Source organism: Schistocerca nitens, chromosome 1, assembly GCF_023898315.1.
Source record: "Schistocerca nitens isolate TAMUIC-IGC-003100 chromosome 1, iqSchNite1.1, whole genome shotgun sequence".
In the NCBI taxonomy this organism is placed as follows: Eukaryota; Metazoa; Arthropoda; class Insecta; order Orthoptera; family Acrididae; genus Schistocerca; species Schistocerca nitens.
Window position 1 is genome coordinate 835,297,154 of NC_064614.1, and position 26,966 is coordinate 835,324,119.

Below are 26,966 nucleotides of genomic sequence, written 5' to 3' on the forward strand. Positions count from 1 at the left end.
TGGGCCTGGACCTCTATAACACTCAAAGCCACATATTTGATGAATGCTTGATCCATATTATTCAAATAATTATTTTCATATTTCAGGCAACAAACTGAGATCCAGATCAATCTAACATGGAATGTACAACACATTTAGTGGCACAAAACTTGTAGTCCCTTAGGGAAGAGAAGTTACAGCCCACAAAGGACAACATCGAGACAATCATATGCAAGTTTCCAAACCTTTGAAGTATCTCCAGGTGTTTCTTGGCAATATTACCTATTATGCCTGGTTTACTCCTGGGGCAACTTCCATTGCTTACATGTGATATATGTTGCACTATAAGAGTATTTCTTTTCAGTGGTCCACGGCTTGTCAGCAGGCATTTCAAACTTTCAAATCTTACCTACAGTCAGCCCCTTTTAATAATGAATGAGTCTTAGTTACAAATCATTTTGGCAAAGGTAGTATGACTGTGTTGGTGCTGGGTGCTACGCTTGACAGGCCAAGCTACCATGTGCCATCCATGTGATGTTTTCATCTGTTTGTGGCCAATACACATAACGGCATAGCAAAGGATGCCTTACTTCATGATATTGGGGCCGTCCTATCCCGTAAATTCCCAGTCAGTTCTGGAAAGCTTTCAGCATTCATTTCTAAAACATTAAATATGGTCAAAGAATATTATTCACAGATAGAGAAGGAAGTGCTGGCTATCAATTTTTGAGTGCATAAATTTTGTACTTTCCTTTCTGGCTACTAGTTGCACATAGTTACCGAACACAAGCCTTTGCTGCCTTTCTTTGGGCACAAGGCCAGACTGCTGGATGGAAAGCTCCCAATCTTCACTGATGGGTCTTCAGGTTATTGAATTATCAGTTGCTCAGAAATTATTGCCTCTCTCATCAATATTCTATTACAGATGCCATCTCCAGTCTCTCTATGAGCCCAGATTTAGAATTTGACAGATAGGAAACTGATTATTTTCAGATTGATCCGCAGGTTCAGTAGTCTCTGGAGGACTTTACAATTCTACGAAACTCGCAGCAACATGTCAGTGGGATCCGCTATTGCAGCATGTTTTTCAGCCAGATGATCGAACATAATGGCAGCCTCAGCACCTACGGGCTTCCACTATTTTTTCATACAATGCTACTTGCTCCATATTCACCAATGCGTCCTGCTGCTGATGCAAGAGATGACAACTGTTGGACGGTGGTTCCTGTGATTCTGCAGTAACGGGTGCTGCAGCTGCTCCATCAATCTCATTGAGGGACCTCCCACATCTAATAGCTCAATCGCCATTTCATATACTGGCCGTGAACGGACACTGACATTACACGAATGGTGCATTGTTGTTTGGCCTATAAGGCGTAGCAACCCACAGTATTACAAAGAACAGCTGATGTTAACAAACAGCGTCATAATAACAATACAGCTTTGTTATGTATACATGCAATAAAATCTAGCACTTAATTACCCTTTGCTCAAATTATCATTTCATTCTCTATGAATTCTTCCATTGAATAGTAGCATTTGTCCTATAGAATTTGATGTAGTCTCATTTTTAATATTTCTGGCTTCATATTAAAAATGTTTTTCCCCATTAACTTGTTATATATTGTCATCACCATATACTGTGGAGTCCGTGCATATAATTTCAACTGGTGTGTGGGAAGCATTAAATTATTTTTATTCCTTGTGTTTTTTTTTATGTATGGTTAAAATCATTCTCCTCATATAATTTTTGTCTGCTGTGTGGGAAGATTATAATTTCATAAATGTATATGGGGGGAGCAGTTAGGATTCATAGTTTCCAAAATAAAGGGCAGCAAGACTCTGTTTGCTGTGCAGTACACATGTATCAGACAGTTTTCTTTTGCAGTTTCAGTATTCAAGATACATTACTAGAACTTCCCCAGAAAATTACCCCATATTTAATTGCAGATTCAAAATAGCTATGATAAGCAACTATTCATGAACTCAAGTCAGTGAAATTTGCTAGTATTTGCATTGCAAATGCAAAAATGCTTAGATTATTTGGTAGGAAGTAAATATGTGTATTCCAGCTTAAGTTCTTGTCCACATTTAGTCCCAGGAATTTGACCATTTCAACTTCTTTCATAGGTTGATTATTATGTTGTATTTTAAGTTCCACGCATTTTGGTTCAAATGGTTCAAATGGCTCTGAACACTATGGGACTTAACATCTATGGTCATCAGTCCCCTAGAACTTAGAACTACTTAAACCTAACCAACCTAAGGACATCACACACATCCATGCCCGAGGCAGGATTCGAACCTGCGACCGTAGCAGTCGCGCGGCTCCAGACTGAGCGCCTAGAACTGCTAGACCACCACGGCCGGCCTCCACGCATTTTGAATGTTTGATTTTGAAACTAAAATACATAGTCGTATTCCCATTGGCCACCACTTAACTGTGGGAGATGGTGCGTTGTTCCTTGCCATACACAGTTCTATACCCCTTGGCTGGAATCCACCAAGCTGTATGATTGCCTGTATACAAATTTTGACGAATCTTCCTCAGGAGCCATGCAGCTCAACCTTGGTGATTTTTTTCATCACTTTTCCTTAATTTAAGATAATGGGCTGAATTTTACAGTGGGTGATAGCCACAATTTCTGCACTGTAATGGCATCAAACATGTCACAACTTCTTTGTTTCACTCTGCCTCCAACAGCCTAGATGAACGTCCACACCTTTAAGACACAACTGGGGGTAGGGGGTGCAGGTGGAGGGGTGTGTGTGACTGTGTGTGTGGAGGGGGGGGGGGTATTCCAACTGGATGGTACTTGAACTTTTACTACTGCCACCTGCTTGAGCCAATTAAGAAGGGTGCTTCAGTGTGGACATGTTTGTTTGGGTGCAACAAGGTAGACAAATGATCCTGGTGCTGATCGCATGGGGGCTGCGCATTGGAGCCAGTTCCAGTTGCAGCATTCTGATGAGACATCTCTGCCACACAAAGGGCTACCGCAGTACCATGATCTCCAACATCTTACCATGGATGACAAACATTTGGTCCTTCTATCTCCTTTATGCTTATTGCTGGAGGTTCCTATGGACTTAGGTCCCATTCCCCCGCTAGTGGGGTAGCGGATGCTGGTGACACTGAAATTTAAGGAGCCAGCTCCCTCCTCTTCACATCCTCCCACAAGCCAGAACTTCGATGCTCTGGAGGTACCAGCTGGGTCATCATCCAGCACCTGCCCACAGCCACCACACTGTTCTCCCCAACACTGGTCAGGTCATTTTCAGTCCTACACACTGATTCAAGGGAGGAGGGGGCTCATAATCTATTTGCAAAGCTTGAACAATGAATGACTAATAACTTTCCTTAACTGTAACTAATTTGCATTTAAGCAACAGGAGATGATTTGTCTCAGTTCCTCTTGCAATCTGGTGAGAATGAAGCAAAAACAGGTGTGTCACAGAACTATGTTCTGGGACCATTCTTCCTCAATGTTGATACCAATAATTTGTTCAACTATGTATGGTCTCAGTCAGTCACTAATCTGCAATGGTGATGACACAACATTGGTTAATGTACATCATGTTCCAACGTAATTGGCCATGATGTGTAGGAAATGTTGGACTTAGTATGGACTTCATCTGCATCTTATAAATTATTCATGGAAAAACACTGCACCTTCTCCTTGGATTAACCAAGGACAAAGAAACTAAATCATTAAAGCTTTTAATATACAACAATTTTTGACAGTATAAAGCAATTGGATAGCCAAAGAAACCTACTCACCAAGTGGCAGCAAGAGAACACATATACACAAAAAAAGGTTTTAGGTATGTAAGCTTTTGGAGCCAGTGGCTCCTTCTTTAGCCACAAAAGTTTAAGGGTAAGGGAGGAGGCTGACACAAAAGGACTGGAGAGGTTTAGGAAAAGGGGTAGAGTTCAGAAAAGCCCCTCAGAACCCTGGGTCATGGGAGACTTACAGGATGGGATGAGAAAAAAAGACTAATTGTTGGGGACTGAACTGGATGAGATTTGAAAACCTGAGAGCGTAAACGTAGAAGACAGGATAATATGCAAGACAGATATTACTGCTAAAATATCGTGAATGAGTTGTTATGAGTGAAAAGCTAAGTGCACTAAAGGTGGGAGGCGAGAAATAGCTGGATCAGAAAATGAATGATGTAGAAAACTAAAATGAAGTGAAGAATAGAGTAGTTACTATGAAGACGTACTGAGACAAAAGAAATTAGCATACATTAAGGCCAGGTGGGCGACAAGACCCAAGGACACGTTGTAGTGCTAGTTCCTACCTGCGGATTTCTGAGAAACTGGTGTCTGGGAGATGAATCCACATGGTGTATGGTGAAACAGGCACCAAGGTCAGAACTGTCATGCTGTAGAGCATGCTCTGCAACACGTTATTGTGTGTTGCCAGTGTACACCCTCTGCCTATGTCCATTCACCTTAACTGATAACTTGGTGGTGGTCATGTAAATGAAAAGGCCAAACGGAGTTTACATAACAGGTGGTATATGATGTGTCATTTCACAGGTGGCTCTCCCTTTGGTAGCATATGTTTTCCAAGTTACGGGGCTGGTGTAGGTGGTGGTAGGAGAGTGCGTAGGGCAAGTCTTGCAGCAGGGATGGTCACGGGGATAGGAGCCGTAGGGTAGGGAGATGGGTGCAGAGAGAGTATAGGGTCTGGCAAGGGTATTGCAAAGATTGGGAGGGCAACATAACGCTTTTTTTGGTGTGATAGGCAAAATCTCCGACAGAATGGATCTCATTTCAGGGCATGATATTAGGAAGTCATGGCCTTGTTGAAGTAGCTGATTAACACATTCAAGACCAGGATAATACTGTGTAACAAGTGGTGTGCTCCAAAGTTGTGTTTTAGAGAAATCAGCATTACCAGGATTGGATGTGATGGCCCAGGAAATCTGTTTTTGAACTAGGCTGGTGGGGTAATTATGTCCAGTGAAGGCTGAGGTGAGAATGGTTGTGTATTGCTGTAAGGAGACTGCATCCAAACAAATATGTTTGCCTCGAATGCCTGTGCGGGAGAGAATGTTTGGCATGGAAAGGATGGCAACTGTCAAAATGTAAGTACTGTTGCTTGTTAGCAGGTTTCAAGTAGACAGAAGTGTGTAGCTGGCCTTCGATGAGTATGAGATCAACAAGCAAAGCAACATGGAATTCTGAATAGGATCACGTGAAATTTAATTGGGAGAAGGTATTTGAGATTCCAGGAATTTTAACAGGTCAGCCTAACCATAAGTCCATATGGCAATGATGTCGTCAACGCATCTAAACCAAACCCGGAGCTGAAGGGTTATATGTGTGTTCTCCTGCTGCTGCTTGGTGAGTAGATATTTTTTACTTATCCAGTTAATTACACATTCAACTCTGGACTGGGGGAAGGGGAAAATTACAATATATTAGCAATGTCTGCTGGAAAACAGTATGAGTCTCTTGTCTGAGGTGGAAACTGGGAGGTTTAGTCAATTATAAACCTTTCCATTTCACATTTCTGATGGTCTTTTGTTATGGAACACTCCAACCTTATTAAAAAAATTTCTTTCTGATGTTCAATTAAATTTCTTTCTTTCATCTCCATAAATAAAAAAAAAAATCTTGACATTATAATTTTATCCATATTTCGCAGCTGCAAATGTGACTGTATTCAATACACTGGAGGTACAAATTACAAAAAGCCTTCAGTCACAACTTTTTGTATTTGATTAAGTACACAATGCATTTTGGACCCTGTGGGTCCATCATCAGGTGTCATTTGTCTTAATACATGCTTTATTTCTTCTGTTGAATGAGGTGAAACACGTATTCCTGTCTCGAAAGGGTTTAATGTTAGGTTATGAATTTTGTAAGTCAAATGCGGATAATATGTGCAAAATAGTAGAAAAGATGAACAGTGTAAACTTACCACATAATCCAAGAAAAGCGTTTTTAACATTTTAGCACCAGCTAACATTCTTTTCTCCATCGTTTTCATACATGTCACTCCATTCAAGAGGCACAACAAGGGATATGAAGCTCTTCCGACACCACTGTTTATCGTTATTAAACCTACATATGTATTCTTTTCAAAATAGTAAAAAATTTTGTCCATAGGTTTGTTATAAACTAGTATTTATAATCAATTGAAAGAAATACATTATCTAAATATTAGCATAAAACCTAAAGTGCAGCAACATTTTGACAATTATGTATTTCTTTTTTATCATCAGGATGTATCTGCTCTACTACACATTCACCTCAATTGTGGGACTAAAAAGTGAATTATAATTTCCTTTTCATTCTATAAAAAATTATCCCAAATCTATCCCCATAATAGCACTCACACACAGCATGATTTATGTGCTTATTTTCATCAAGCAGAGAAGTGAGTCACAATAAGATTGTTATTGGTTGAACATCACCTTCTTCCTAATTTTCCTCGAAGTCAAATAAAAAATTTCCTACACCAACTGTGTTCACTTTCCACTCACAACTTAATAGCCGCACAATGCAAGCTAAACACCATACAATGTAAGCTACACACTGAATAAAGAAAGAAGCCTATGCATAGCTGTGGAATAGTTGTACGCTTCACAAAATTATTGCAACACATTCAGAGCAGGATTTACACACACACACACACACACACACACACACACACACACACACACACACACACACACAAGGATGGCCAGTAAACTTTTCAGTACGGATGTCAACCAGGCTTGAACTCTTACAGGAATCAGTGAAATGTTGCGAGTAACGAGGATAACGAGCAAGGGGCACTAAATTAGTAGTGTGTGAATAAGTCGAGTATCTGCGTCCAACGGGAGGCGGGCTAGGGTAGTCCGTGCAGTTGCAATGATCACTGTGTCCCAATGGCTTACTGCTCAGAGCATCTGCCTAGTAAGCAGGACACACAGGTTTAAATCCTGCTCCAGCACAAATTTTCAACTTTCCCCATTGATTTAAATCAATGCCCATTTGCAGTGAATGTCTGTAATTCCTTTGTGTTTTAATTTAAAGGAAATGGGTCACTAACCTCCTCTACTTCCTCTGAAGGGTGCTCATGCTCCGTAATAATATTTACTGCTGATATTAAGAACCAGTTTCAGTGAAAGTGTGGTTTATATAACACAATAGAAGACACAGAAATTGTCTTCATGTAAACTTTCCCTGATTGTCTAAAGTTCAGAGTGGGATTCTGCTTTCTGGTCTTTAACAGGATCCCATCATACATAATGCAAGAAACTGAGGATTCCTACAAATTAAAATTTAAAGTGAAAACATTTATCTGTTTTAAAAATCTGGTTAACTTGATTACACGTTTGAAGACTCATGTTGTTTTTGCACAAAGTAGAACTCTTCATATCAAACAAGTATATATAATTATCATCTCTGATAAATATCAATGCTGCCATATAAAGATTGCTCTAGTAATAGCTGTCAAACAGCAGCTGTTTAATATAACTGAGAGGCATCAACAATTTTTCCCTACAAAGTAGCAGCTTTCCTATTTACTCTGCTGTGTTAAATTTAACCTGTCTAAGAACTAACACAACTATTACTACTACTACTAATACTACTACTAGTACTAGTACTAGTACTAGTAGTAGTAGTAGTAGTAGTAGTAGTGCTTTCACCATTAGTAGTAGTAGTAGTAGTAGTTGTTGTTGTTGTTGTTGTTGTTGTCGTTCATTGTTAAGGCTATGTCAGGTTTATCTTTTAATCGCTACTTCAGGGATATGACAGAAACGATCATTTGAAGCAAAAAACTTCATATGAGCATATGGCCTATCCCAACTGGTTTCCATGCATTGTTACTTATTTTCTTTATCATTCAATGCATTGTCAGGTATACACAGATACACATGTACAAGAGTTAGTAAACCTCACAAAATGCATTTTACAAAGTATGAATTCAAAAATATATATTTTGACACATTCATCTCCAAGTGTTATCACACACAATACATTACAGTTGTTGTATAGTTCACAATAAATGTTCAAGTATCAAAGTCTCAAATACACTGCGTTTTTGCACTCTTGGGAGAACATGTGTTCATGTGTTGCTTGTTTGAGGCCTATGCATGTTACGTAATGACGCTAGCAGCATCTGTGATGCAAACCAGCTATGCATCTTCCATATTCACCTTTCATTTGTACACATCAAGCTTCATTCAACCCCATAAATAAAAATCTAAAGCTGTTAGGCCGGGGGATCTGGATGGTGAGTTGATTGTACTACTATGACCAACCCAGTAATAAGAGGAAGTGTGGCTGAGACGTTCCCTCACCCACCTGCTAAAATTTGGAGGGGCTCTGTTGTGCTGCAAATACATTGCAGTCTGAGTGGCCAAAAGAATGTCCTCAAGATGTGCAACAAAGGAATTTTGCTCTTCTAAAATGACTGCAACTATCAAGTAGTTACCGATCATACTGTACCAAACACTGATTGAAAAACAAATTTGAAAACTGGTTTCCACTGTAGCATGTGTATTTTCCATTGACCATAAATGATTATTACATGTAATTTTGATTCCATTCCATGTAAACAAGGCTTCATCAGTGAATAGTATTGGAAGCAAATGAAGATTGTCATTTACTCAAGTCCTTTGGTATTGCCATCAATGTGAAGATTGTGGACACGCTGTACGTGAAATGTGTATGAGTTTTCCACATGTAATGTTTGTGGGACATTGATATGAGCAGAAAGTCACTGTGTGCTAGTTGTAGGACTATGCTGCATCATTTCAACAATGAGTTGCTATTGCTGCATAGGTTGTTGAACTACATGTTCAGAAGAAAAATGTGACTTGGAAGTATACTTGTTTTACACAATGTGTTGAAAACTCTGGTAAACACTCAATGAACAGGAATTCAATGTGTCAGAAAGTGCCAACAGTATTCTTCAACAGCAGCTGGAGCACTACCGCCGCAGAAGCCATAAACATACACCATATCTATATATTCTTAATCAGTGTAAATGTGTGGCATTTTTGCCAGCATGTTTACAAACACAGCTAATTAATGCTTCTCTCTGACACACACTCAATCCCTCACACCACTTCACTCATAATACACCATAGGCAACTGCACATCAATGGGCTACTTTTATAGTAGAAAGACATCGTGAGCAACGAAGCTGAAAGCAATGAGATAAGTTCAGATAGAATAAAACATCAAAAAGATTAGGTGGGTAAGACACATACATGCATGCCACTAGTCCAAAAACAAATGTAAATTAAATGTGTTCTACCTCAGAAACCATTCAAGAGTAGGACAGACATATGTCCATACGAAGATTTTTGCTTCAAGTGAGCATTTCTGTCATACCCATCACTGACCGTTCCTCCTGGGCTGCATATCATGACCCATTTCACATTTATGAAGTTGGCTCTTCATAATTAGATTTATGGAACATTACAAATAAATCACTCATATAGTGAGTTGCAAATAAATATAGTTCTACTTCAAGCCAATCATTTGAGAGATGAATGAGATAGTTGTTTAATGCACCCTGTGCAGTATTTTGTCTCCATACACACTTCAGTTCACTACAGTTTATATCCTAGTTGACATAAATGTGTTCTGGGTGCGGTACCGTGTAATGTTATAAAAAACTATTACTGATGAAATCAATGATTTGGCCATGCCATGGTTACAGAGGCTTTCTTCCGGTTTTTTTTTTTTTTTTAAATAATATGATGCAGCACCATACCCAGAAAACTTTTATGTCAACAGACTGGATGTGGAAGCCCGTGCAGTTTACTACTGTATTCTATTTCAAATGGACTGGTGTGGGTATGAGTGGAGGGAGGGAGGGAGATATAATATAATAACTTTTCAGGTGTTGATGGTCCAACATTTGCTACGTGACTCGTGATAGTTGTCCCCCTGCATAGGTATCCTCTCTGGAACCTGGCGTACATGGTTTTTACTCACTATAAAACTCTCATACACTTCTAGCAGCGATTTGCTACAATACCTCTAAACCTCTCATTTAGCCAAATGTAGCATTACATGGCTGTTTGTTGGGAGAAAATACTATGGCGTTAGCAACTGCTGCATAATTTATGTTTGTTTGCTGGTTGGTTTTAAGTATCACAATAATTTGCTTATGACAAATATTCTGTGGGTACCATCAATTCTCTGTGATATAATAAGTTTTTTTGCACCTGTAAAATTTAATTCTTGTGGCATGACATCTTGAAACTGACCAACCCAATAATATAAAAAATAGCAATCTTAATATTCTTCCCCCCATCCACACCCTTGTACATAAATTTCTGCAGACACCCTTATCTTCTTGATCAAATAACAAAACACAACAATGGCAGATTCATATTTGAACAAATCAGCGCCTCTCTGTTACACTATGATACCATGCTGCTGGCAATTCTTTCAAAGACTTAAAACTTACAAGTGCAGTTCCACTTCAAAGTATTTGAGCCTTATTTATGGAAACATGTCATGCAATAAAACTTACACTAAAGGATTAATTCAGATAAATAATGTACACACACACACACACACACACACACACACACACACACACACACACACACACACATAATTATCTATATATACTTTTATTCATAGCTTTGTATTGATTAAATTTTTTAAAATCATTTTCATTCATGGCTGTAGGGTACCATTCCCTGTATTTTGTGAGCAACCTATCATATGATTTATTCTCAATAATTCTGTTTTTTGTATTCATCTGCCCTAACTTCCCACAATGCTGGCAATGATTTATATATTTGATGCATTCTAATAAGAACACTCTTTAGTCTTGTTTTAAATTCATTTTCAACACAACAACAACAAGCAAATACAAAGGTGCCCAGAAACCATAATGTGCAAGAGACTGGCAATACTGACCACAGATGGCACAATACTTCCAGGCAGCACAATATATTTCAAAAGTTTTTGATGTGCTCAGTATCACTGCACATCCTTACAATCTAACCACCACACTTTTAATATTATTGCACATCCGGATATATTGTGTAACAATATTGATCATGTAGGGACTCCTAATAGAGAGCAACTGGAGGAGGAGGAGAACAGACAGATTATCTGCCGTGAACCAGAAAAGAAATGTGTAATCAAACATTAGTGAATTACAGATAGGAAGCCCAGAATGTGATAAACCTTGCCTAATTGTTGGAGATTACTTTCAAAGTGTCTAATATGCTTCTTGTTAACATGCGTGAGCCTTCAGGATCAGAGAATAAATGAGTCAATTTTTCACTACCAATGCATGCCAATCACTAAACAGACACAAACACAAACTAAAAGCTTTTGTGAGATTTTAACTGCATGCTCAAAAGTGAAGCTCAGCATCCTATGCCAAACAAACATCCAAGTATAGAAAAAATATCTATTTTTTCGTACGGGACAATATTGAGATCTTCAATACACAATTCCCATACTACCACAGAAATGGACAAAGCAGAATTGGTTGTGTGTACACATCTCTACACACAATAACAAGAAAACAAGTTTATGTGGAATAATTTTATACTGCTGCAGTTACTTTTTACTAATATTTTATTAGCACAATGCATTTCTGCAGCATGCTGCCATAGGTTATGTACATAACCTATCAGCTGATGTATAAGTAACTGTACAATGCACCTGATGATGGCAGCATGCTGCCGAAATGCATTGTGCTAATAAAATATTAGTAAAAAGTGACTGCAGCAGTATAAAATTATTCCACATAATCTTATAATACAGTCGCAGACCTCAAACAACATCCATATAACATGGATAAATTTAAACAAAACAAGTAACAACTCCACCTAATCATTTGTGTTTCAGGATCACTACTGCTTTTTACTTTTTCTACAACTATCATACAAATACAAAATGACACAACGAAGCTTCATAATCTGTAAACTAAACACATAACGTCCATGAGAGCCTGCCCTTCATGTTGTTAATCCCTACACATGAAAAGTAGCTGTCATGAACTGCAACAGCTTTTGTAGTACATGGATGGATAAAACGAGTTATCAACTGTGTTCTAATAGAATATAACACAGAGATAGTTTATATGAAAACTTTTACTAATGTGCACAACACCACCTGAATGAAGAAATGACATCATTCCATTCTTTTTTTAAAGCACTGAGGTTAACAATAAAACAGTATGAGCTATCCCATTCTTATAACAAAGAAAAAAAGACTGGTTCCAATGCAAACAATAAACGGAATTCATGGAACAAATGGACAATGAATTGTCACACAGGGTACCACTGGAAACAACATTCCATAATTCTTGCCAAAGATCACTGACTCCACTGAAATTAATGTATTCTGAAGAGACACATGCACTGTCTTGAAGACTACTCTAAGAAGAAATGCCACTCAAACAGACACTCACTAATACAATTTTCCAAACAATATTGTGAAATCATAAAGAGATTAATAATGATAAATTAAATTACGACTGATACTTAGATATCAACAACTGTTCTAGAATGGATCATCATCCTCATGCAAAACTTCTGCTGAAGATCTCTGGTTTTCCTCCATCACCTTGTACTAACATTATGGAACCCTTGTATTCTTTGAAATAAATGTAATATGTTAGGACAGTAGATCACAAAATAACTGTGATATTCATGACAACTTTACCAGACAAAACAAAAATCACCCAAATCTACACATCCTTATGCTGAAATGGTACTGTCCACATGGGAGTCAAACATTATAACAAACTTTACAAAAACATAAACTAAAATACTGAGATCAAAAACTTTGGAAGTTCTTTACAGTCATATTTACAACATCATTGGTTTTACTACAGTGAGGAACACTGAAATATATGAAACAGATTATTTGTAATTTTAAATAAGTATGCATAGAAATCACTTTCACCTCTGTATACATATAAAGTGGCTTGTCCAAAGTATTATGTATAAGCTGCTTTCGTAGACAACAGACCAATAAAAATACAATATAATCCTAAGACTGAAAAGTGGTGAATATTTTATCAGACACTGCAGGTATATAATATTTTTGGAAACAAACGGTAAGATTACTCTCACTGTTTTGCCACCCACCTATAAATGATTATTGGCAAAGTAATCAGCAACTGTCAACCCTGTGATGTTTCTGAAAGATTCAGCTTTGATGCTTCATTTGCCTATTGTGATTGCATAGCTTATGCAGAAACGGATGAAAAATCCACTAGCTGTCCTTTCTTTAGATTCTCAGAAGGCTTTCAATAGGTGGGCCAAGAATACTTCAACATGTGGCAACAAAATCTGGTATTAAATGTTTCAAGAAAGTAAATATAAAATTCTCAATTACTGGTGCTTGCAAATGGTCAACTTATGAATCCATCAAGATACAGAGGTCAGACAAGGGCCCCAATACCAATGGCACTCGGGTAATTACATTAAATCAGTTATTATGCAAACATGCTACAATATGCAGAATCAAGACTGGAGAAATATACACAGCAAGCAAAATACATTAATGCTCAACATATTTTTATAAGCTGTCCAATCAAGATTGGATAACTCATCTAATACTTTAAACATGCGAATGCACACAAGCTCTTTGAAAATTATGTCTCACATTAAAACATTCACGTTCATCTCGCTTAAGGCAGCAGCAAAATGAAGTACCACAAGAAATTTACTGTCATTGCAGAATATTGAATTAACAAAAAAAATCTATTTCGTCTTAAAACACTGGAACATGGCACATATTTTTAGCATCACAAAAGAAATTGTAGAACAATGGCATATGTGATATATTGTGGCGTGGAAACACCTTTAAAGCCTTTTATGCAACATGTACATTAAAGAAAGAAAAAGAGGTCTTGATCTCACCCATATTAAGTTAAAATGTTCAGCATAATGATCCACCAAGCATCACCTACAATAACAACATGACATATTTTGATCTACAGCTTAAGGTATTCAAAAGTCAATAATCTGAAGCAGCACCAATAAACCCTTTTACACATCCCACTTAAATTAAGGTTTCTCAGACAGTTCTATGTACAAAAGAGCTATGCACCTGAAGAAATATTTACTCAGAACCCTTGAGAGTGAAAATATTATATGAACGATTGAGAGGAAGCACAGCAAAGTTGTAAACAAAAAACAAAACCCTCACAATTTCAGAGTCCGCAGCTCGTGGTCCAGTGGCATGCACTGCTGCCTCTGGATCACGGGGTCCCGAGTTCGATTCTCGGCCGGGTTGGGGATTTTTTCTGCACAGGGACTGGGTATTTGTATTGTCCTCATCATTTCTTCTTCATCATCATCATCATCATCATCATCATCATCATCATCACCACCACCACCATCACTCGTGACAGTGGCTAGATTGGAGTGGGTTAAAAAATACTGGACTGTGTAATAATTGGGACTTCGTATGAGCACTAATGACCGCACAGGTGAGCAGCCCACAAACCAATCATCATCATCATCACAATTTCAGTGAAAAAATGAGAAAATATTTCCAAATCATGTGCTAAACATCTGTAACAATGTGTGAGGGTGCATAAATAATGCTCAGTCAGATGAAATGAACTATACCAAATGAAATAGACATCCACACAGCAAGAGAATAGTGATATAGTGAACCATGGTTTACCAGCACACGCAAAATTTTGGCTTGTACTATAAAAACAAACTCCAGTTCCTAGTACACTCTGTAAATAACATCCAAAAAAGTGTTAGGAGAAACACAGAAATTCTGAACAACATTAAGATTTCTTCTTCTTTTTCATGAAACTTTCTGCTTATGCAGTCATATACAGAGCCTCTTCCAAGCTTCTCTTTTCTCCCACAGGCTAGCATCCAGCATCTCCTCCCATATCAGACCCATTATTAAGCGGCTATTAGCTGTGGTATATTAGCCTACAACTTTTTTTCAACTTGATGAAGCCTAACACACCATTAGGTTGAAACTGTTGATAAGTGAAGCTAAGCAGTAAATGTGGTCATCAGCACAGACCATACCAGTATTTGAGGGTAGTGACCGAGTTTGCTCTAGTTTCCCCTACATGAGTTTTCCTTTTTGTTTCACTCATGAAACATTATGGAATAATTCGCCATAATTTTCCCGCTTAGGTGTGTGTGTGTGTGTGTGTGTGTGTGTGTGTGTGTGTGTGTGTGTGTGTGTGTGTGTGTGTGTGTGCGCGCGCGCGCGCAGGTGCGCACGCTGTAATATTATTGGGATTTCCATAGTATGAAAGCTGTGAGTACCCTTGGAAAGGCATTCACCTATCTGTATATTACATGATCAACTTATGAGATGAGACCTATTCTTTGAAAGACATTTGTTTTATATAATTTACGTAACTGTAAAGATGCGCATGTAGCGCGGACGCTAATACATCTATTTGCGCGGTCAAAGAAACATTTTAACAGAAGCTGAACTGAACGTTTCGCTTTGATCTAAATAAAAGATGACAGTAAAAACTTTTGTAGATCTTAAGACTTTATCGTACTTCTGCTTGTAATGTGAAAGCGTAAAGAAGGTTGTCTTTAAGCCATAAAAGTGAGTGGTTTTGCCAGCGTGCAGACAACAGTTATTAATTTATAAAATTCAAGTAATTTATGTTCGATACTGTAAATCGGCAAGTTATTGTTATGAACGTGTTGAACGGTTCAAGAATTACCTTGAAGGAAGGAGAAAAGTAACGATTGTAATTTGTGATAAAAACGTGAACCAAGAAACTAGTACAGGACAGGCTGAAATCTGATTGCACCATACAGTTAGAAAAGTACTTATGTAAGTTATACTGTTTATAAATAAGCCCTAACTGCTTGTGAAAATTATTAGAATATACTTAGTGTTTACCAGATTTCTTATTCTATTCTTTTCCTTTATTTTTTATTTTTATTTATTTATTTTTTTTACCTCCATATCATATTAAGGATGGATGTGTGTGTGTGTGTGTGTGTGTGTGTGCGCGCGCGAGCGAGTGTATACCTGTCCTTTTTTCCCCTTAAGGTAAGTCTTTCCGCTCCCGGGATTGGAATGACTCCTTACCCTCTCCCTTAAAACCCACATTCTTTCGTCTTACCCTCTCCTTCCCTCTTTCCTGATGAAGTAACCGTTGGTTGCGAAAGCTTGAATTTTGTGTGTGTGTGTTTGTGTTTGTTTGTGTGTCTATCAACATGCCAACGCTTTCGTTTGGTAAGTTACATCATCTTTGTTTTTAGATATATTTTTCCCACGTGGAATGTTTCCCTCTATTGTACACACACACACACACACACACACACACACACACACACACACATCAGATTAAAATTGAAAAAAAAATTCAAATATATTTAACCTATTTTTTTTATCATACTAGAGCGCACGCACACTTCCTCGCGCATGTTCTCTAGCTGATTAAAGTATTTGGCCAATGAAGTTTTGAGTTTTTGTACTATATGCAGGGATAGCCATAGCATACCAGGCATTGCACTCACAGATGTTCCATGTGGGCTAGGTATGGCCCCTGCTGTAGCTTTTATAGTAATCAGTTACTGGAAATAATTTTGCTTATCTCTTTAAACGTGAACCACGACCCACTGCACATTCGTAAAACATCCCTTTCATGATGTGACTCACAGATGGAAGTGTACGAATAAATGTACTGCAGCCAATTGACTATAATTTGTTGGACACAACAGCCAAATTTAGTTATAAGGATCAAAGTGTCATTTATAAGAATAAATAGTAAAGTACAGTAAATAAATAATAAATACTTAATAGATCAAAAAGGCCATGACCAACAAAAAATCTCTTCCACAACAACATTAACAATCGAAATATGGCAATATACATGCCATAATCAGTAACTGTTTCACCTATGATACATGAAAATGAAGAAAACATTAGCCAGTGGTAGCACCAATCGACATATTGTGGGTTAGAAAACAGCTAGATGTAAGTACTATTGTACAATCACCCAATATTATCAATAGTTATACATAATAATAGAAACAAAGATAACTAAGTTAAGTAAATGGCACAGGCAGCTGTGCCACCTTCTGTCAAGTTTCTAGCAATGTTATCATACTGTGTGTCACTCTGTTTCTCATTCACAGAGTTTTCTGATAGGAAACCCTATAGTAACAGTCCAGCCCTTGCATGTGACATCATTGGGCACCATTTTTCTTTTGTTGGCCCTTTGGCTTCAGTCCAGTCACCACCAGCAGTCACAGCTGCCCCTCCTGCCATCACCAGCCCTGTTGACACCGACACCTGCTGTCTTGCTGGCCCTGTCATGGGTGGCTCGACCAACCGTGCCTGCTAATGCCACAGCCACCATCTATGCAGTCACTTCTGCAGTCACGGCCAGCCCTGTTGCGATTGACCCTCCCAAGGCTGTTCCTGGATATGTTGTTGCCACCACAATCACAGCTGTCCTGTGGCCGGCCTGACCGTCTCCTCTGATGACACCGATAGTGTCGTGTGTTCCACCAGGCTTCGGCACGTGACTTCTTGAAAACTCTGCCACCAGTCCTGCCTACTCCTGGCTTTCCCTGTCATCACCTACAGCAGATAGTGGCCATTTGCTTTTGTCCTTTTGTCAGGAGGATCTCTCTCTCTCTCTCTCTCTCTCTCTCTCTCTCTCTCTCTCTCTCTCTCTCTCTCAATCTTTTACTGGTTCGGTTCCACATATTCATGCAACTTGTGCTGAGCTTTTGAGTCTTTTCTGCAAAATGTTTTGGTTGTGTTACAATACTTGGCAAGATGTGGTTGCTTCTCAGTCACTTGTTTACCCCCGTTGACTGATGTCCTGTTGTTTCATTCCAATCTGCTGTGGTGGCTGCTCGGTGTCTCCTCACTTGCGTACTGGACTTCTCTATGATGGTTGCACTGTCTCTCTTTGGAGAGGAGTGTAGTGTATACAGGACTGGGCCCCTGCATATGTGGCCACTACCCTCAAGGGTGTGCTTCGCAGGTCAGGTACACACCCTGCTTTACCTCGGGAGGTTGTTTGTAAACAGAAGGTTCGCTGGGTTGTTTACCATCAAGCCTCATGCAGCCACCACAGCATCTGGAGGCATAAACCACAGCATTATATGGTGCACAGGTCACAGTAAACTGTGTTGCTGTTGCAGGAATCTATTTGCATCTGCATGATCAGACGTCCATGTTACACCACGGCTGCATATCTCCACTGATGGGTACTTAGGTCACCGCTAAGCTCCTCAACAGCTAGTTACACTAAAAGGCACCAGATTTACCTCCCTGTCTCTGCCTTCACTGGGATAATCAGCCTCTAGACATTCTGTCAGTTGCTCCTGCACCTCGACCAGCATCTCGATCGCCCACATGTTTATAGCCTCATGGTACAGTGGCGCTAATCGTCCACAGCACCTCCCAATTCGTCACCACTCCCGATGATCATTGACATCAACACAGTGGGCACCCACCACACATCATCAAGATGGACCTTTGAGTTTTTGCTATCATATAAACCACTTGGCTAGGGATATAACAGTATTCATTCTTTTTTGTGTGCTTGTCAACAATTCAACACTTCTACTACTCAGTACATTATTTACATTCTACCATAACTTTACTTGCCATTTTAAAAGATAATATTACCCTTTATTTTAATAAGTTATTTGAAATAATTCTACTTACCTGCTTAAACATGAACCATGACTCATTGCACAGTACTAATACATTCATTTCATGGTGTGAATCACAGGTGGAGATGCATGAATAAATGTAAGAGCCAATTGACTATAATTTGTCGGACATGATAGCCAAGTTTATTAATAAGGATCAAAGTATCATTTATATGAATTAAAGCCCTCACATTTAGCTACAACTGCACAGTTAGCAAACTGGACCCATAATACTGGAATATTTCAATATTCAATGTAAATTAAATATTATTGACATGTTAAGTTCTTTTTGAATATGTCACAGGCTACAATAGTTTAGATTTCCTGTGGTATGTCTATATTATTTCATGGAAAAGTTTACTATTTCATTTTTTTTTCACAGAAGTTATGTAAGTTTCAACTATAGTTCTACGTATCTCTGCTGAAGGGTCGTAAATTCTGTCAGGTAGGTTCCCCCTACAGCCACATTATATTCACAGTCAATAACTATTAAAGAAAATTTTGTATATCTGTTACTTTTTTCAATAAAATGCCACAATTTATTCTAGAAAGGTAAGTGGTGAAAGTGATAACTTTGAAAAAGTTTAATCTGATTAAGTTTTAAACCTTATAAATAAAAGATCAAACTTTTGAAAGACACCGAAAGAAGCTTGAGCATTTAACAGGAATATGATTTTAAAATACACGTTTAAATTTTGCTTAGTATGGTAGTAACACATGCTCGTTCTATAAGATCCTGAATAACATACATAGTGTCCAGCTGGAAACATACATTCAGTGAGGATAGAAGTTTTGACGATTCTTCTGAAATTAGCTGTTTTTCTTCCTCCAATAACTTTGCTCGTAATTCATTTTCTTGATACCTGTAAAAATAATCAACATAATTACTATATTTGTGATGCATCAATTACACTTCATGTTGTTTATGTTTATGTAACTTCAAACTGAATGATACATTTATTAATTAACAAAATTTGTCATAAATAATACTTCTCCTTTCAAAACCAATGGTTCAGTTCATAGAATGATAGACTAGAGATAAGAATGATCTGCATAAAGATTTAGTCAGTCACTTCAGTCCACAAAGGTATCAATTATTCAGAAACATGTTTCCAATAATTTACTTGCAACCATACAAAAATTGTGACTAATAAAGTTCAGTTTAAGAGAAGACTATAAAATATTTGTTAGTGGTCAACTCCTCCTGTTCTATGGACAAGTCTCTTAGTATAAGCAACTGATGTACGTGTTATTAATAATATAAAACAATGTGTTGCACAAAATCCATCTTCTTCACATCTGTGGAACAAAAATTAGCATTTTTCTTACATTGTTGAGGATCTCATTATGAATCATCTGAACAAAATGCATATTTTATCTAGTTATTTGTTTTTTATTATTTATTTTATTTATGTATTGGTCCTGCGAATCTGGGACTGTACAGTGTACAAACAATATTGGACCATTCATTAATTACAATACACATTCCTTGATTTTTTTCTTTTTCAGACATCATTTTAACAAAAGATAAAAGTATACAATATTTTATTACTCTACACATTTTATAAAAACAGTCTTAATCGGTGAGGCAGTTTTGTTTTTATAGGTATTCCCTTACTGTATAGAAGCAGTGCTCGACAAAGTAATCCTTCACAGTTGATTTGAACTTGGTTAAGTCCATTATTATTTTTGTGGATTTGGGTAGTGCATTGTACGAGGTGCATTCAAGTTCTAAGGCCTCCGATTTTTTTTCTCCGGACTGGAAAGAGATAGAAACATGCACATTGTTTTAAAATGAGGCCGCGTTCATTGTCAATACGTCCCAGAGATGGCAGCATCGTATGGCAGATGGAATTTTACCGCCAGCGGCGAGAATGAGAACTGTTTTAAATACTTAAAATGACGACGTTTTCCTTACTTGAACAGTGTGCAATCATTCGTTTTCCGAATTTGCGTGGTGTGAAACCAATTGAAATTCATCGACAGTTGAAGGAGACATGTGGTGATGGAGTTATGGATGTGTCGAAAGTGCGTTCGTGGGTGCGACAGTTTAATGAAGGCAGAACATCGTGTAACAACAAACCGAAACAACCTCTGGCTCGCACAAGCCGGTCTGACGACATGATCAAGAAAGTTGAGAGAATTGTTTTGGGGGATCGCCGAATGACTGTTGAACAGATCGCCTCCAGAGTTGGCATTTCTGTGGGTTCTGTGCACACAATCCTGCATGACGACCTGAAAATTCGAAAAGTGTCATCCAGGTGGGTGCCACGAATGCTGACGGACGACCACATGGTTGCCCGTGTGGCATGTTGCCAAGCAATGTTGATGTGCAACGACAGCATGAATGGGACTTTCTTTTCGTCGGTTGTGACAATGGATGAGACGTGGATGCCATTTTTCAATCCAGAAACAAAGCGCCAGTCAGCTCAATGGAAGCACACAGATTCACCGCCACCAAAAAAATTTCGGGTAACCGCCAGTGCTGAAAAAAATGATGGTGTCCATGTTCTGGGACAGCGAGGGCGTAATCCTTACCCATTGCATTCCAAAGGGCACTACGGTAACAGGTGCATCCTACGAAAATGTTTTAAAGAACAAATTCCTTCCTGCACTGCAACAAAAACGTCCGGGAAGGGCTGTGCGTGTGCTGTTTCAACAAGACAACACACCCGCACATCGAGCTAACGTTACGCAACAGTTTCTTCGTGATAACAACTTTGAAGTGATTCCTCATGCTCCCTACTCACCTGACCTGGCTCCTAGTGACTTTTGGATTTTTCCAACAATGAAAGACACTCTCCGTGGCCGCACATTCACCAGCCGTGCTGCTATTGCCTCAGCGATTTTCCAGTGGTCAAAACAGACTCCTAAAGAAGCCTTCGCCGCTGCCATGGAATCATGGCGTCAGCGTTGTGAAAAATGTGTACATCTGCAGGGCGATTACGTCGAGAAGTAACGCCAGTTTCATCGATTTCGGGAGAGTAGTTAATTAGAAAAAACATTGGAGGCCTTAGAACTTGAATGCACCTCGTACAATTTGATGCCAGGGAGGAGTATGCCTTTCTGTAATAGTGCTGAGTTTGTCTGTTGTACGTGTACATCATTTATTTGTCTTGTGTGCTAGCTATGTACAGATTCATTATGGGTGATGCTCGGACTGCTGCTGTTTAGTTTTCCTTTTATAATAATTGCATTTTCAAGTATATAAATACATGGAAGTGGTAAAATTTTATTTTTCCTAAATAGCTGCTTGCATGATGATCTTTGATCTAACCCTTCCATTAATTTAATAATCTTTTCCTGCTATCTAGGTTATTTCTGACTAGCTCCACAGTTTCCCCAAAAACCCTACACAAACAATATTTCAACACTGAATGACATAATCAAAATACATGGTCCTGAGATTATCGTGTGATATGCAGTTTCTTGTTACACTCATTACAAAATATTTTTGCTCAGTTTTTTGTTCACATAGTCCACTTGTGTATCCCATTCCATGTTTTGTTGACTCCATATACCAAGAAATTTTGTACTCCCTGTTTTTTCAACTTCCAGATATATAATCAAACTGTCTGCATCAAAGTACTGTACTATCTTCTTTGAAAATGGCATTAAGACTGTAACAAAGTTTTATTTGCTACTTCCTGTAATTAAGATGCCTGTGTCATCAGCAAATTGATACAGCTTACTGTTTTCACTGTTTATACGTCAATCATTTACATATAGTAAGAACAGAATTTGACCCAATATGGAACCTTGGTGAACTCCATGTCTGACTGCTAATAAATCTGACTGATGAGTTTTTACTGAGCTGTTTTCTTTCATGGAGGTATGATTTAATCCAGTTATGCGCTGCTCCCCTAATACCCCAGTTCTAATCTTACCTAGTAATTTATCATGACTGATGGCATCAAACGCTTTTGACAAGTCCGGGAATATACTTGAGGTATGCCTATCTAGGACCTGTAGAGTTTCATACAGAAAACGAAAGATTGCTGTTTCAGTAGAATGATTTCTCCTAAAACCATGTTGAGATTCCATTAGTATATTGAATTTATTTCTGAAATTTGACAGTCTTTTATAAAAGAGTTTCTCTAGAATTTTAGAGAACACAGACAGTAGAGAAACTGGTCTATAGTTTGACAACTCTTCCTGGCTTCCTTTTTTGTGTAGTGGTTTAACTTTAGCAATTTTTAAACATGATGGAAAGCTGCTAATTGAGGACAAGTTTATAAGATATCTCAATGGTTCAGTAATTAAGGCTACGCATTTTTTTTTTACATCAAACTCTAGTATGTTAGCTATTCATGATGAATGTTTTGATTTTAGAAGCTTGATTTCTTGCTGTACTTCTTGTGTATTAGTATGAGAAATATTGTGTTTTCTACCTGTTCAATTTTTGATGTTATTTGTGAGGGATGTTTATGGATAACCTTTTGCTCAATAAGTTTTTCTGATACATTTACAAAATAACTGTTAAATGTATTAGCTACCTCCTTTGGTTTGCAAATAGTGTGTGAATTTTTGTTCTAATGTATATTATTAGTTTTTGTTTTGTTACTTCGTGTTTCTTTTTTTGTACTATTCCAAACAGCTTTCATTTTATTGGATGCATTTCTTATGTATCTGTCATTTCCCATCATTTTGGCACTTTTTATTACTTTCCTGAGAATTATTTTATAGTTTTTAAAATAACTATCAAATTCTTGTGTTGTATGACATGTTTTTGTAACTTTGAAGAGGAATCTTTTCTCCGCTCACGGTTTTCTGATACCTGTAGTGATACATCTATCTGTTTGTGTGAGTGACTTTTGACCTCCTAATTTTTGGTGGAAATGTTAAATCAAAATGATATTTAATTGTATCCATAAGGATATTAAATTTGCCATATATATTTCCAACACCATAAATTTGTTCCCTTGATTCTTTCTCTAAATGATTTCTAAATATTTCAATATTCTGATCATTGTAAGATCTAGTCTCGTATGTACTTGTCAATTTGTTGGTCTTATCACATTCAATACTGAAGCTTACTGTTTGTCCATGGCGGTCTCCAAGTCCAGTGTTTATTAATTCTGCTTTCTAATGTTGTTAATTAGAGTTAATTATTATTTGGTCTATTGTGGATTTTGTAGAGCAAGTTTCTTGTGTTGGGGACTGTATTGTGATTTTCAAGTTATAAGAAACTAAGATATTCACTAGTTCTGTTCTTATTTTATGGGGTTTGCTAAAGTCTGTATTGAAATCACTGCATATGAGGAGTGTTTGTTTATTTTTTACAGTTAGAATTAATGCTTTTCCATGTGTTGAAGAAAGTTTTTTATGTATCCATCAGGAGATCTGTAAAGGTATACTGCAGTTGTTTTATATGATGGTAATTCTATGGATGATATGTCATAATCCTTTTCCCTATTTAGTCTCTTTAGTTTTTCTGTATTTTTGTAAGCTATTCCTTTTCTGACAACGATGCAGTTTCAGCCACATTGAAGTTGTTTTCTACAAGTACAGGCTGCCAATTCACAGTTTTTCATGTTCACTGTTTGTAATATATCCTCTCTTAACCAGTGCTCATTAAGACATAGTACAGAAGTGCCACTTAATTCATTTGAAAGCATTATTTCCAATTATATCAATTTATTGCACAGAGACTGAACATTTTCATGGAACAGCATAAAATTACAAACAACTTTTTCTGAGTTGCTTGGCTGAGCACTTACCTTTGGTTTTCTTTCTGACTTCTGTTCTTTGTTATTTTCTAGTACCAGTAGATGATCATTTTTACTGGCAGAAACACATCTAATATTTTTTGTAGTCTTATGTAAATTATCACCTCTTTTACTAAAAGTCTGTTATGATTGGGGTAAGTTTAGTTCAGTAGTTACATAGAACAGAAGGATTAATAATTCACCGAACACTGCACAACCGAAATATATATACATATATTGCACCCCCCTTTGCTAAACCTATTCATATATCATCTAAAGGAATCATTCTGCACCTTAAATCATTTGTCTAATTCAGATACATCTTAATGATTATGGTGTAACATGTCAATTCTAAGGCATAACATGTTCCACATCTGAGCACTTAGGCCGATGAGTGATGTTCATGTAAACTGAAAACATTGTTTAGGCAGTTCTTAAGTGTGGAACATCCCACTGTGCCTCCTCTGATTTCCCATGTGTTCAGATGGATGTAAAAGGTGGCTGCTCAGAACATCAACACGGCGCAATGGCAAGTGTGCTTCTCCACCTGCTGTGGAGACCCACTTATGCTTTGGTGTCATGCCTTGACAGTGTCTTGGAAGCCATGGAGCAAAGGGTGTGGGCAACAATGTCAACTCCCAAACAACTGAAGATCATAAATGAGGACTGTCATTCTGTTCTGAAATGTCAAATCAGAAGATCAACGCATGTTGAAATCTGTTTGGAGCTACTAGTTAAGAGAGAATTTTTCACCCACAATTGTAATGGGAGCTGTACATGGAAACACTGTGTGTAAAATACAGAAGAGTTACTGCAAAACCATTTACATAATTTACTAGCCTTAACAGATCAAAGTTCTTTCAGCACCAGCCCCAACTACATAAGGTGAAGAAGTCCCACAGCACAGTCTAGTGGCATTGCACAGCAAGCCCACTACATTTTTGTAACTTCACAAAAGGCAACTGCAAGGTAATTATAAAGTTGACATGTATCTCAACCACATGACAGATAGCCCCTCGAGTGGAACACACCATAACCAAAACCACACCCATAACACTCCATTTTAGCACCCTGCAGTTTGATTAAAATAACTTGTCAGTTGACGTCTGTGCCTTGCAGCTACAGTGCTACCAATCAGTTGCCGGCTAGACTCAGTTATAGGTGGCACACAAACATGGCAGGTCATCTCACAAATACTGTTAATGTGTAACACAGACGAATGTTGGAAGCAGCGACAGTGAGGTATGATGGAAATAAGATATGCTCTGTCAGCAGCTGATTTTTACTGACCATGACTGAATAGCAGCAGACGATGCATGTCGAAGTCCTGAATTTAAAGTCAAGTCCTACCCTAACAACAATCTCATGATGTGCAATGTAACCAAGAAAATATCTGTGAACAATCTGCAGCAGAACTAAAATCATGATTGCTTTGTTCATGGTGATTCAAACTAATCTCTGTGAGCAAACTCAAGACAGAAAATTTTCACTTTTAGTGCTAAAAGCAAACTGTAATTTCTCACTGTCACTGATTACCACACCTCAAACTATTCTCACACTGGCTACACAAACTGCCATGTTACCAACTGATGAGCAGTCCTGGTTGGCACTTGACTGTGGGATACAGGCAGCACAGGCAGATTCCAAACAAAAAATGAATGACAGTAAGAAAAAGAACACCAAATAAGAAAGTCAATATAATGATGGAAAAGGTGTAGAAAAGTTTCACAAATTAAAAAAAAAAAAAAAAACACAACACACATTTTAAATCAAGCAACTGAATAAAAATAATAATCGAAGCCTTTTGATTAGATTTTGAAATCGCATTTTGTGAAATTTAAACCTATGTCCTTCTACAAACTAGATATATATGCTAGCCATGGCACTATACTACTCAACTGCATGAGATTTTAATATTTATAACTCAAGTGATCCAGTGACAACAATATATTGCAGCCTTCAAAAATTCAGCTTCACACAATGCCATGTGACTCTTATCTAATGTAAGCTGATCTCTGTGTTCATAACAACAGTATAAGCAACACTGATGATACAACAACTACACTGTCGCTCATTGCTGTGTTCATTCACCTATGTATGAAGCAGAGGCAGCCAGCGGTAGGTCTGATTAGATGAGCTGTAAACAGCACCAATATAATTTTTTTTATCAGTAATTTATTCTGTAAAGAGTAGAACAGACTCACCGTGCTGGGTTTGAGTAGTTGAACCAGAATCTAGTGACATTGTTTAAATACAAATGAGAACTTCGCTATTATTGTTAAAGTTGTATACCAGTTTGGACTAAGAAAATGGAGGCATTAATGGCCCTCATTAACACTTAAAAGGAAGAATTAAAAAATAGCACTAAGACTCAAGGACTAGTGCTGCCAGATTTAAAAGGACAAGGGGGGTTGGGAGGGGGGGGGGGGGGGGAAGTTAGCTACAGAGGCAGACAAAATCTGTAATATACAGAAGATCTTATGGAAGTTAGCAAAGGAGTTGAGATAGAAAAACAGAGTGAGTTAGGAAGGAAGGAGGTTCAAGAACTGTTAAGAAAGATAAACAAGAAGAAGCAACAGTTAGAGGAATTGTCAAATCATGAATCAGAAAGTATACATAGTGAAATCTCAGATACACAAGGCCAAGTACAGG

At 37.8% G+C, this 26,966-nt stretch overlaps 1 protein-coding gene across 1 annotated transcript in view; it reads right to left on the bottom strand.

Annotated features, from left to right (window-relative positions):
* LOC126263064 (pleckstrin homology domain-containing family D member 1-like) overlaps window positions 1-26,966 on the bottom strand; it is a 213,765-nt gene that overhangs the window by 51,414 nt on the left and 135,385 nt on the right. The window contains exon 8 of the mRNA XM_049960047.1: window positions 19,379-19,469. Within this exon, the coding sequence (XP_049816004.1) occupies window positions 19,379-19,469 (91 nt within the window). The remainder of the gene's footprint in view (window positions 1-19,378; window positions 19,470-26,966) is intronic.